Genomic DNA, 13,811 nt, shown 5'->3' on the forward strand with positions numbered 1-13,811 from the left:
TGGCATTTGGCCAGTCGCTGAGGTTAACACTGATTACACTTGTGAAAAGAACCATGGACTCTTTAAAGACCGCAAGCAGTCAGGATCTCGGTTTTATTTGTTACCCAAAAGACAAACTGTATACGTTTACTATATCTGTAATCCTCCCTTTGTAGTCCCTCCCTACAGTAATTACTGTTTATGTCTTCTTTCACAAGCTCACAGTACCAGGCATCAGTTTTGGAAACATCCTTTGGCTGGAGCATTTAGCCTTGCAGAACTAGCAAATTAATCTGCTCTTTTTCAAGTGCAGATCTATAACAAAGCGTTGTAGATGTGAAGTCACTTAAAAAACAAACAAAAAACCCACACTCATGGACCAGCCTCTCTCCCTCCATGCAAGTGAATCAATTTTCAACCGATCTCATCACTGCTGCCAATGAAACTCGGAATATAGTGGAGCTTAGCACATGTGGTCTCCTGGCAAGCAAAGAAGGGGATACTGCGTCGCTTTCTGAAATCTCCCATCAGCAGGTTAGTGAAGTAACATTACCAGTTGTGTTTCACCACTGAAGTGGAAAGAAATAGGTGCCAGAGTATTCATCAGGACGGGACAGAAAGAGGGGAAAAGCTGTGGGGGAACCAGGATAAATAAATGGGGTTTACTTAGATGCAAAGCATCAAGATGAATATGCAAACTCCGAGCACAAAATTTGAATTTGAATCTCAAATACACAGCATACACTACTATTTACCCCACCAAAAAAAAAAAAAAAAAAAAAAAGTTACAACACACGTGCTCAGCAGGTGGTCTTGTCACATTAAATTACAGATTATAATCTCTGGTGCTGGAGGGCAATAAAGTCTCTCTAAAGGGATCTAGAAATCAATTAAAGAATCTAGAACTCAGGGTATGTCTATACTTACTTCCTGGTCCGGATGTAAGCGAGCGATCATCTGGGATCGATTTATCGCGTCTTGTCTAGACGCGATAAATCGAGAGGAGTACGCGGCATCGACGGGGGAGCCTGCCTGCCGCATCTGGACCCGCAGTAAATTCGAACTAAGGTACTTCGAATTCAGCTACGTTATTAACGTAGCTGAATTTGCGTACCTTAGTTCGAAGTAGGGGGTTAGTGTGGACCAGGCCTAAGACACCCCCCAGCAATATTTCAAAGTACGAAGAACCAGTACTTGTGTTCAGCTTATCTTTTTATCGTAGGAAGCATAGAAAATTCAATTTTCAATATTGAGGGTCATTGTCAGCTTGAAATCTAGTCAGACTGTTTAAAAAATTTAAAAAAAAAAAGAGATAAAAATAGTTTTGGATACTACATCTGCCCTTGAATCCACCTTGAACAATGTCTGTGGATTTACAACCATGCTTTCTTATTTAAAAAAATGTTTCTCTCTCTCCCACCGTTCTTGTGAGAAAGACCCACGCAAACCGAGGAAGACTGACTACAATAAAACTGCATCGACAAAGTGCAGTCAATGTGCGCACGCACACGAAATACACATTTCCCTCCATCCTCTTTCAGTTATAGTCATGTTAGCTGTAACTAGGTATAAAAAAAAAAATATATTCAGGCAGAAATGTGATTTAAGTCCACAGTGTCCCTTTAACTGAAAGAATGTCTAGGATCCTAAACTGGAAAATGAAATGTAAGTAATTTTTTCCTTGCCTTGTTTTACCCAATCAAAATGTCTCTCTCAAATATATTTACTGCAAAAGGTAGTTTAGATTCTTCAGAACTATCCAGTGACATGAATTAAGATGTTATACATTTCACTAAGCTCTAGAGAGGGGACATTTAGGTGCATAAATGCTGTCTGAAACAAAACTGAATAAAAAATTATAGTGCTTTCATATGGCCATGTCAAATTCTCCTGACCAATCATCAGATGAGAATGGAAAACTAAAGGGTATAACAGATTATAGAAAAAATAATTTTCCTTTTATTTTAATAACATGGATTTTATCAATTTTATTCTTGCAGAAGAATCCTTAACCTTTATCAAGGTTATGATAAGGAATGCCATCTTCTTCCCCCAATAATTATTCTGTACCTTTGCACCTTCAGGTTACATTACTTTGTTGTTGCAAACTTTCCAGAAAAATCCTGAGTCTGCACAAGCAGCAAGCTGGAGGATACAAAATCCAGAGGATACAAAATCTGTTGTTGTCTACAACAAATGATGAGATTATAAAAAGCGCCTAATGTTGTTCTCTCCTTTCCAGGAAGCAATAGTACAGTACAAAGAAACAGGTAAGCCAAATACCTGATAGCATAACAACACTGTTCCTAAGGAAAAAAAGCATACAGTAAAATTTCACTTACTCTTAGCAAGACCTTCAGGGAGTGGGGGAATGTCTAGTAATGCAACAGGATAGAAGGACATGCAATTACTATGTCAGTTATATTTCAGCTCTCTCTGCCCCACCTCTCATACAGAAGGACTTTAATAAAGTTTTATTTTACCAGTGTTAAAACAGATGTACATGGAGTGTGCAAAATTAATGCTACTGCTCATGTCTTGGGTACAATGAGTGGTAGGGTTTTAAAAAAAAACAACCACCAAAGAGTGCATTCACTAATAAATCTACTGTGGGATCATAGCACAGCTAATAATCATTGTATTCCTTGCTGTCCAAATGAAGATTCACCTTGAGACAATTATATTTTCTAATCACACATGCTCATAGATAGAACAGCTACAGATAAGTTATCTACATAGAGCAGTGGCTCTCAAACTTTTTTGCTGGTGACCCCTTTCATATAGCAAGCCTCTGAGTGTGACCCCCCTTATAAATTAAAAACACTTTTTAATACATTTAACACCATTAAACCACAAGTTGAGGACTTCAATAGCTCAGACATAGGCCAGGAATTTGTTACAGGAGTGGGTGGGTGAGATTCTGTGGCCCGTGTTGTGCAGGAGGCCAGACTAGAAGATCATAATGGTCTCTTCTGACCTTAAAGTCTATGAGTCTGTTATAAATGCTGGAGGCAAAGCGGGGCTTAGGGTGGAGGTTGGCAGCTCGCGACCCCCCCCATGTAATAACCTCGTGACCCCCAGGTTGAGAACCCCTGCCATAGAGACAAAATAAATTGTCCCACCTTTGCAATAGTTCAACTTTCAACTCTCTATTTTAAAGGAGCCTCTTTTTTTCTATTAACATAATTTTCAAACCAAATGGTGGAGATACTGAGTTTTCTGAGAAAAACATAATACACACATTTCGCAGAGTCTTGCATGCCTTGTGGAAAGTCATACATCTTTCCTATGTATATTTACCATTAGGAAGGGTCAGATTTTAAGAGAGAAAAATAAGGAAGAGCTATTTAAAGGTATGCTGTTAAAGGTGAGACCAAGCCAATTTGTTGGTTGAGCCAAACAGACAGTGTTCCTTTAAATGGGAAGGAAAAGACACTTACCTCGCTTGTGAAGCCATCCTTCCTTCACTATTGCTACTTCATTCATAATGGCAGGAATGTCTCTTGAAAAAAAGAGTTTCTGCTGAAAGATCACCCCACTATTATGTCTGGATTCCAGCGGAAAGGGCTTCTTTCCTCTCTCTTTCAGCTATTTCTAGAAATATTAAAAAAAAAAAGTTTTGCAGCATTTCACATATGTGCAGTAAGAAACACAACAGAAGGTAGTTTATATAGCTGTTTTGATTACAAAGTCTAAATGAGGGATTTGTTCTTCAGAAGTATTTTTATTTGGGGGAAGAATGGGGTTGCCAAAGTGAATGTTTGAAGAAGTTCTGCCTATTCACTCAACAGATACAGCAATGTCAGTACGAACCCTACATTTGACATGGACTGCAAGACTTAATCCAGGTCTCTTCCATCTCCCCACCAATGAAAACTACCCCCCAACAGTAATTTTATCCAATCTAGTTTCAATATCCCTCAGCATGGAAGCTTCCACCACTTCCTTTGGGAGACTTCTACAGCCTAATGCATCTCAATGTCAGGAAGATTTTCCTAATATTCCACTTCAGTTTTCCCTGTTAAATTCATCCCAGACCTATCCTCTTGACCGCTCTAAGCAATTCAACTCCCCTCTTAAATGAGCATACAGTATCTTGAGTAAAATCATTTAACTTTCTCTCGTCATAAATCAGCCCCTACATCCCCTGCTCTTATTGCTTGAGGTCTCTTCTTATGCAGCCCCAAACTGTGTTCCTTGGTCTTCCCTGTTATATTTCTCTGTTTGCTCTCCACTATCACCAGTAGGTCTGTTTTCCAGGTTTCACTCCCTCACTGAAAATCCTTTCTTTCCAGAACTATAACCTTGTATTATCTTCCAAACTGAAACTGATTTTGTTAGTTATTTTCTGCCCACCTTGCCAATTTCTCCAGGTTTCTTTTTATAATTTCTCAGTCCTCAGAGGTATCTGCAACTTTACCTAGTTCAGTATAACAAGGGAGTATCATTCAAACATAATTTATGCCAAATTCCAGATAATGGTGAAGATATTAAAACAAGCCCCTCCTGTCCCCCGCCCACTAGACACACCTCCCTCTGCCACTCAACGCAGTACACTGGAATTTACGCTGCCTCTCTCCTCTCTGAAGGGACCACATCTTTATGCCTATTCAGTCCATGACATCTCTACTTGGATTGGCAACAAACATACCAGTCATGATGGGGATAGCGGTCCATTAGGAACTGGACTAAGGTCAACTAATTTCATGTTATCCACTGAGAGGATCACTGACGGTAACAACCTCTGGTCATTATGAACCTGGACTGGGACTGAACATCTGATAGAGATGGGAGGTTCCATATTTCATTGCCAGTACCCTAAGCCAGCCAGAGCTTCTGTCTAATGAAGTTAAATCTGAGTTATATCAATCACTGTAAATATAAACTGTGCAACTTTGAGTGGGATGAGTTGTGAGAGAAATGAGGTCAGGTCCCTATTTGTATTTCTATGAACTTCCACCAGTTATCAGAGTTCTAAATCTTTAGAAGTTACACCCTGTAGTTCTCAAATAAATAAATAATTCACTGTTTTTCCGAGTTAGTAATCTGCCATTTCTCACTTCTTATATTTATCAACTCTAAGAAACAAGCCTGAGATTTGCCTAGGGGAGGGAAAATACAAAAATTGGATACTGGAACATAGACATGTAGGAATTTCTTAATGTCACAGACAAGTATAGGAGAATTATATGTTACAAAATGGAGATGAGTTTCACCAAGAAGTTATCTTAGGACAAGCACCTTGTGACATGTAGTTAAGATAACACTGGACAAACATGATGGGCTGTTATTCCCTCACACCTACTGACAGTTACACCTAGGCATCAATGGGAGAACAGACCTCATTTAAAGCCTTCTCTCAAATACTGAGCTATCTGCAAAGTGTTGAATAAAAACCCTATGATTATCACAGCTAAAGTCTGAAAATGGAATTGCTGTGTGAAAGTTAACACACATTACTTATTGGTATAACACTATGCCACAACAGGTCAGGGTACTGTACATCATACCCACGCGCTGAATTTAAAACAATGGAAATAAGCAGCCAACCCCTTTTCCAGAGTCACTTGGTGAAAGAGAAAGTTAAAAGCAAAATAACTAATTAGTAGGAAGGCTAATCCCCTGATTAGAAGAAGTAAAAAACAATGACAAAAAGGTTGCTGGAGTCTCAGGCTAGGTTACTCCACATCCATCTGAATTCACAAACCTACCTATTTGCATAGCACCACCTTATTTATTATGGGCGTGGTTGTCAATTTGCCCAGGGTAAGTAGCAGCATCTTATTCCGCTACCCCTGAAATAGCCCAGAAGGGAGATCATGATTTGGGAGTCATTCTGCCCCCGTTCCAGGGAGGGAGTGGCAGCATGAACTTAGTACAACATACCCTCTCCAATATGCTGGTGTAACTATACACTGACAGGCACATCCTTGCTCCCTCCCAGCCTCTTTGGGGAGAGGGGGAGATAACACAGTGGCTCTGTGCACTGAAGTGGCACTATGGCACAAAGAATTAAGAGGGCCCCTATTACCCTTTATACCAGCATGCAGAAGAGGCCAGAGTCTGGCCTTATATTCTTTATCCAGCTATGCTGGTCTGTGTGTGATAGCGAGAGCAAACTCATTTCAAATATCTTCAATTCATAACACGGGAAGGTGGGATGTCTTACCACTGTCCCAACAGTACACACTGCAGTTGGACATAAAGCTGTATCTAGCATAACCTCATTATACCTGGTGCAATTTTAATTGCACATCCAAATTATATCCAGTGCAATTCAACAGACAGAGAGAGAGGTGTTTTTTGAAAGACACAATGGTAGCACAAAGATCTCACACAGGAAGAGGAAGTCAGCTCTGCTGGGTGGATCTATGCATTAGTGGATATGGACAAATGGAAGGTTTGCCTTTTGCACAAGCTGAAAAAATGGATGATCATAAGGCTCATTAAGTAACTTTAGGAATGGTTCCCAGTGAATAGAAGTTATCTGAGGTGACTATGGCTTGCTTTCTAGACTGTATCTGCATGTGACTGAGTGATAGCAGGAGCTGCAGATGAACAATTCCTCCTTTCTCTCTCTCTTTTTTTAAAAAAAAAGATTTGTTTCTATGACACCTTATTCAGGATCAAAATACCACTTGTACTCATCATTCAGACAGATTAAAATACAATAAATAATTAATTATATAAATAAATAATACCTTTTGTCTCACTGCTGATTATTCTATCAATGTAGGGAATAGTTGATAAGTATGTGCATAAAATTAAGTTGTGAAAATTCTGTACGCTATTAATTTTAGAAAGATACATCACCTCCTTATGTACTAGCATAATGAAAGCTGTTTTAAGGGACCACCCAAACTAATCTTCCAATATAGAAGGTAGAAAGCAGAGCTATACTCAATATATTTGGGGCAGCCTCTTAAGACAGGAAGTTGCCTAATCAGGGTGCTCTCTTTTACTGTCTTTCAAATGTGCCCCTTCCCTGTTGTAGGAGCCCCCTACAAAATTAAGAGATGCACCTGTTCTCCTCTTACAGAGAGCGCTCTCCTGCTCGGGAAGAGATTTTATTTTGTCTTCATTTCCTGTGCAATCTGTGGAGCCAGGACATGCTCAGGGGGAACATACTGGGATCTTGGTAACAGAGTTGAGGGAAATACCACCACTCTGCAGTCACAACTGCAGCCTGAGGGAAACAGCAGACTCTGTAGGCAGTGCCCTATCCTCAGTGAAAGCATTTGAAAGGTAAAGTATTAGGCTTTCATTTTAACAATATCCTTTGTTCCCTTTCCCTTTAGCTGGAGAAAGTTTTAGAAGGAAAAAAAACAACCCCTTGTTTGGCAGGCTCTTGGGTGGGCTCAAAGATGGTAATAATTGTCCTTTGGGGGAAAAGAGAAGAAATTAGTCCAGATGAGCTGGAGCTGTTGTTGCTGGTGCTGCTGTTAAAGTCTGAAACTGTTTTTCGTTCTTTTATTCATCTTTATTAAAAGGATTTTTAATGGTGTGTTTGCCATGATGCTAAGCAGGCTGAGGTCTCTGTATATCAAACCCTGGACCTCACTTAATACTGTTTAATGTTGGACAGTGACTAGGTTGTGTTAACACCTTTGCCCCATTTAGTCCATCTAAATTAATACAACAGGTAGATCCAAGCAGTAACAGATCCTCCAGCCTCACCCTTTTATCTCTGCCTTGACTTGTGTGTTAGAGCCCCACAAATTCCACCATCATTTCTATAAGAAGAACCACTAATTCCACTGTGTTCTCAGGCTCTATACCCATGGCAGATGTGGGGAGCTAGAAGCCGACCCACAGCCATCAAATCCTAATGACTAATTTTCAAGAAAGCAGAAAATGAACAACCAGCTTTATATCTCGGCTTAATTTTGAAAATCCTGTTGTGGGCCATCAATTGTGTGTGATTACTGATGTTCTCCATTAGTCTAGAAGATGTTCCACTTAAGACACCACCATGTCAAAACAGGTATTTTGTCATCATTATACATGGAGCTTATGATAAGGCTTGGAAAAGTTTTTCCAGATATTGCAAGCTACAATATAATCACAAGTTGAGAGAAAAAGAAAACTGTAAAACACATGTTCCATTTTCTGTGACTCCATAAACTTAATCTAGACTTCCAAGCTGCAGTTTGCAATGCTTACTGCTCTCATGTCTTTAATGGTCTAAGAACCAACAGATGGAGTGATCATTCTGTTCAAGGTGTGGAGTGGGAGGGCTACTACACAAGTTTAGCTCTCCTATCTCTTCTGGTTGTAGTGTGGACAAACTCTAAGCAGGGTAAAACTGACTGTGGGTGCAGAAGGGGGACAGCTTCTCCTGAACCCCTACATTTTTATTATGCCCTTCAAGTGAGAAACAAGCCAATTTATAGTTTATAAAATTCTTGTACAAGCTTTAAATTATATGAGCATATAGAGTCGGGAGACTGTACAAGGGAATCAGAGGGAACACATTTGTAAACAAATGGTTTGTTCCATCCTTTGTAAAGATAAAACAAGTCATAAATCCATTTAATTCTCAACTAAATTACTTCTAGCAAATATTATTAACTTGCACGTGAATGCTAGAGCTCTAGGTACTACATAATAAATTGGGACACTTTTAATTAGTGACTGCATACTTTCAAGAATTTGTGTACAATATCTGCAAAACAACGAAAGCCCACCTATTCAAAAAGTGAAAGATAGTGGCAAAGTCTTTAAATCCATACATACTACTGTGTCATGGTAAATATCCTGGCTGTCACTATGAAATTAACAGCTACATAAAGTTATCTAGTAGCTACACAACACATTTTTCACTTGTAAAAAAATATTATAGTATACTTAATCCAGCAACTCCCCTTAAAAACTGCATTTTAAAATGTATGTTCATTTAATGATGTAAAGACAAACAAACAAACTGAGGTATTTGCTTCTTATATATTGGGAAAGGGAAATAAATACAGTTAAACTTCACCTAAGCAAAAAATATTAACAAGGCTACAACCACATGAGTACCAATGGCACCATATCAAAACTTCTAATGCATCTCCATATTGGTTATGATAAACAAGTCCAAAATACACAGGTCAGATTAAGGAAACACCCATATACACACAGTGTTTTTCAATGAAGTTGAAGTGAGGTGAAGGTGCTAGAAGTCTCCAAGGAACAATTCAGTCATTACAGAAGTTGGAGGTGGGCAGGGGGGAAACCAACTTGATTATATTGGTTATAGTTCTACCCTAAATTGAGTCATAACTTTTGGGGAGACTTAGAAACCTATTATAAGCAGTCAACAGCCTTAAAAACATGGCAATATCCGCCGACACACATAAAGGCTTGTGAAAACCAAAGGGCTCCTATTGCCAAGGAATCCAACAAGCAAGGCTCGAAGAAAGATCCAACCGAGCTCCTACCCATGCATTTGGGGGGACGTGGGGGGCTCAAGGAAGGAGATCCCAGGCTGGATCCAGCCCAGCGCTCGTTCCGCTGGTGGGAGACCCCAGAAGCTTCACTCACAAACACTTTCATGTGCGGATTCCCAGCACAGCCAGCAGCTTCCTGTTAGCAAAGCCCTAGCCCTCCGCCCCCAGGCAGAGCGAAGAAAGGGAGTAAGTTGGAGGGGGCCAGCCCCGAGCCACCTCTCCTCCCTGCAGGCTAACCCCGGTGGGGCGCCGCCGCCGCCACCACAGCGCGCTAACCCCCGGCCGAGGCCCAGGCGGGTCACTGTGCGCGCCGGGGGAGCCGCACACACCAGTCCCCCGTCCCCCATCCCCGGCGTGCGCCCCGCGCAATGCGCCAGGGGCCGGCCCCGGCTGGCCGGGCGGAGCAGGCCCCGGCGCTTCCTCCCGCCGCGCCCGGGGAGCGGGGCACTTACACGCCTGCAGCGGAGAAGCCCCAGCAGAGGCGGCGATGGGGGTTGGCCGCGGGCGGATTCTCCTCCGGCTCCGGCGCTAGGGCCTAAGCGGGCTAGCGCAGCCTCCTGCTCACCATCCCCGGCCGCTCCTCCGCCCCCTCTCGCGGGGAGTCAGCCCATGGAGCGCGCCGGCCGGCCGGACCCCCGCCTGCGCTGCGCTGCCCGCCCGGCGCGGAGCGGAGCGGGGCTGGCCTGGCTGGGGCCGCTCGGGAGCTGGGCAGCCTCCGGGAGCAGAGGGGGCGGCCGGGCCCCGAGCTGTTTGCTGCTGCCCCAGCCACCCCCCACCCGCCGCGCTCGCTTCAGGCTGGGCTGCTGCAGCCGCTCCCGGCTCCGCCAGCCTGCGCTCGCCTCTTCCCTCCTCTCCGCCTCTCGCACACACACACACACAGGCTGGGGGAGCCGCTGTCTGGCCTCGGCGATGCCTGCGGGGTCCTACCGCCCGCGGAATCAATCCTCTGCAGAGCCAGCCCGGCTGGGCTGGGGGAGTTTCTGCAGCTCCAGAAGCGCTTGTCCCGGACCCCCCCCCCCCGCACACACTTACACTCTCTCTCACACGCACACACTTACACTCACACGCACACTCTGCGGTTCGACAATAAAAGGTGTGTGTTCTGCATGCTGCAGGAGGAATGGGGAACTCTACTGGCTTCCTGCCCGTAGATTTCCTTATCGTGATAACAAGGGCTGCTTTCCACTCACGCTGGTGTTTACTAAAAGGAGATCTCAGCACATGGATGGGACTAGAGTCCACCCTTATTAGCTCGAGTCACAGCTCGACCCCGACCCCCACCCGGCTCCAGGCAAACTACAAGACAAACACACAGTGACAGATGAGGGAAACTGGCCAGACTTAGATTGTGAGCTTTTGGGGGCGTTTTGTTTTGTTATGTTTGTACAGTGCCTAGCACAATGGGGCCCTATGCAGTTAATGCGTTACCACAATGCAAATAACACTAGAAGCTATGTGGCCAACTCTTCCAGTCTTTGGTGTGTTCAGTAAAGCCCCAGCTCTTGGATTCATTTGGTAATCTGAGAATCTCAGTTTTCGTTTTTTAAAAAGTAAGGTTTTTTTTAGCCCTGATTCTGGAGATAGGCCTGAAAATGTGATTCAAGAGAATTCTAAAAGCTCAAAATGCAGACGTCAACTAAAAAAAATATTCTGTTCAGAATTTTTTTAAAATTGGATGAATTTTAAGCCAATCTCATGATTTTGGAGGGGGCATGACTCATGATTTTTTATGTTTGGGATTGGCAACACAATTAAAAAAAGAGTGAGGACAGCATATAGACAGACATCAACCGGAAGTATGGGCAATTGTGAGTTACAGATCAGGGAGAGAGACAAATACAAGAGACAGAAGTATCATAACTAGGGAAAGTAATAAATAAATACATTACAAATATCCTAAATGAAACAGGGTAGCAGCAGTAATCCCCAAATGGTGTAGGGAGGATTTTGATATCCTCATTCTCCTCCTGCATACACTTCACCAAAAAAAAAAGTTATTCATTAAGATGATTGCTTGTTTCACCTTACAGACTTGACTTTTTCATATTTAGACTTCAGGCATGCAAATATACACACATGTGAAGAATCCACTGAAATCAAGGGGGCTTCATGCATACACAGTGGTGGTCTATAGATCAAATTGCAGATCTGGAGCCACAACTATACTTGCAAGAACCATTTACTCCACTGAAGTGTATCTTAGAAAGAGAGATTTTCCCATTCCATTAGAATTAATCTTTTAGCTGTAAGAGCATGTTACTGAGCAGATAGAATGAAATGAGTCAGGAACTGTTGCCAAATAGGCTGATTCAAATTCTCCCTTGATTCATGGTGAAATTTGTGCTTTGTACTTATCTGAGGATCTCAAAGCACTTTACAAAAGTGAGTAGCATGGTATGGCTCAAAGCAGAGGGACAGGTGTAGATTAAGATTCTGTTCCTACAAATACGAAGAACTGCCACACTGGCTCAAACCAACTGTCCATCTTGCCCAGTATCCTGTCTCCAACAGTGGCCAGTGGCCAGAGCTTCAGGAAGAGTGTACAGAGCAGAGCAGTTGGAGTGATCTGCCCATTTTTCCCTCTCAGCTTCTGGCAGTCAGAGGTTTAGGGTCACCCCAAGCATAGGGTTTCATCCCTGAACATCATGACTAATATCCATTGATGGACCTATCATCCATGTAGTTACCTAGTTCTTTTTTGAACCCACTTACATTTTTGGCCATCACAACTTCCCATGGCAATGAGTTCCACAGGTTGACTCTGAATTGTGTGACAAAGTACGTCCTCTTGTTTATATTAAACCTGCTGCCTATTCATTTCACTGAGTGACCCCCAGTTTTTGTATTGTAGGAAAAGGTAAATAACACTTCTCTATTCACTTTTTCCACACCATTCATGATTTTATAGATCTCTATCATACCTTCCTTTAGTCATCTCTTTTCTAAGATTAACAGCCCTAATTTTTTTAGTTTCTCCTCCAATGGAAGCCTTTCCATACCCTTCATCATCTTTGTTGACCTTCTCTGAACTTTTTCTAGTTCCACTATATCCTTTTTTAAATGGGGCAACAAGAACTGGACACAGTATTCAAAGAATGGGTGCACCATGGGTTATGGTATTTTCTTGTTTTATTTTCTATCCCTTTCCTAATAGTTCTTAACATTCTGTTAGCATTTTTACTGCTGCTTGCATAATGAGCTGAAGTTTTCAGAGAACTATCCACAGTGGCTCCATGATCTTTTTCTTGCGTGGTAACAGCAAGTTTAGAACCCAGCATTATCTATGTGTAGTTTGGATTATTTTTTCCATCATGCATTACTTTGCACTTATCAGTGTTGAATTTCATCTGCCATGTTGTTGCCCAAGAAAGACAAGGTGGGTGAGGTAATATTTTTTATTAGACTAATTTCTGTAGGTGAGAGAGACAAGCTTCAGATCTAGGACAGAGACTCCCAGCTTCAGAGTGAAATGCAAGGTGGAACAGATTGTTTAGCATAAGTAGTTAGCACATATTGTAAGGGACCATTCAAAGTAGATGGGCAGATTAACATCTCTGCAGTCATGGGACAAAAAGAGGGGGTTAGAGAGTTACAGATTATTATAATAAGCCATAAATCCAGTGTCTTTATTAACACCACGATTTTTAGTGTCTAGCAAAATTATGAATTTAAGGTCCCAGGCTCATCTTTTGAAAGTGTTGTGGAGGTTTCCTTTGAGGATGAGGACTGAAAGGTCAGATATAGAGTGATTGGTTTGTGAAAAGTGTTCACCCACAGGTGATAGGGTGTTTTTCTCTTTTATCATTTTCCTGTGTGAGTTCATTCAAGAGTGTAGTGATTGTCTGGTTTCACCCACATAGTTATTATGGCATTTAGTGCACTGGATGAGGTACACCATATGTTGTGACAGGATCCATGGATCTCGAAAGCTGTCATGAGAGGACCTTTCCTATTATCCCAGGATAGGGTGACCAGACGTCCCGATAAAATCGGGACTGTCCCGATATCAAGCAGTTTGTCCCACGTCCCGACTGAAGTACGGTCGGGATGCCATTTGTCCCGATATTTTGTATCGTGTGCTTTTTTTTCCCCTTGTTTGGCGGCAAGGTTTATTACCCGCCGCCGAAATGCCGCCGAAGACTCGGACGGGTGAGTGTAACAATTGAAGAGGCGCTCCCCCTGTGGCAGTCCCAATATTTTGGAATTCTCATCTGGTCACCCTATCCCAGGAATATTTAGTTTCCTTAACAGTCTTTAGTGAGAGACCTTGTCAAAGGCTTTCTTAAAATCCAAGTACCCTATATTGACTGGCTCACCCTTATCCACATGTTTGTTGACACCCTCAAAGAATTCTAATAGATTGGTGAGGTATGGCTTACCTTTACAAAAGCCATGTTGTCT

At 42.3% G+C, this 13,811-nt stretch overlaps 1 protein-coding gene across 1 annotated transcript in view; it reads right to left on the reverse strand.

The window, feature by feature from the left end:
* The window catches only part of AKT1 (AKT serine/threonine kinase 1), a 106,357-nt gene extending 102,816 nt beyond the window's left edge, over positions 1 to 3,541 (reverse strand). Inside the window, exon 1 of the mRNA XM_029912098.1 lies at positions 3,420 to 3,541. Within this exon, the coding sequence (XP_029767958.1) occupies positions 3,420 to 3,465 (46 nt within the window). The 5' untranslated portion in view covers positions 3,466 to 3,541. The remainder of the gene's footprint in view (positions 1 to 3,419) is intronic.
* Positions 3,542 to 13,811: the final 10,270 nt, after the last annotated feature.

Source organism: Terrapene carolina, unplaced genomic scaffold, assembly GCF_002925995.2.
Source record: "Terrapene carolina triunguis isolate 2854851 unplaced genomic scaffold, T_m_triunguis-2.0 Scaffold189, whole genome shotgun sequence".
Classification (NCBI taxonomy): domain Eukaryota; kingdom Metazoa; phylum Chordata; order Testudines; family Emydidae; genus Terrapene; species Terrapene triunguis.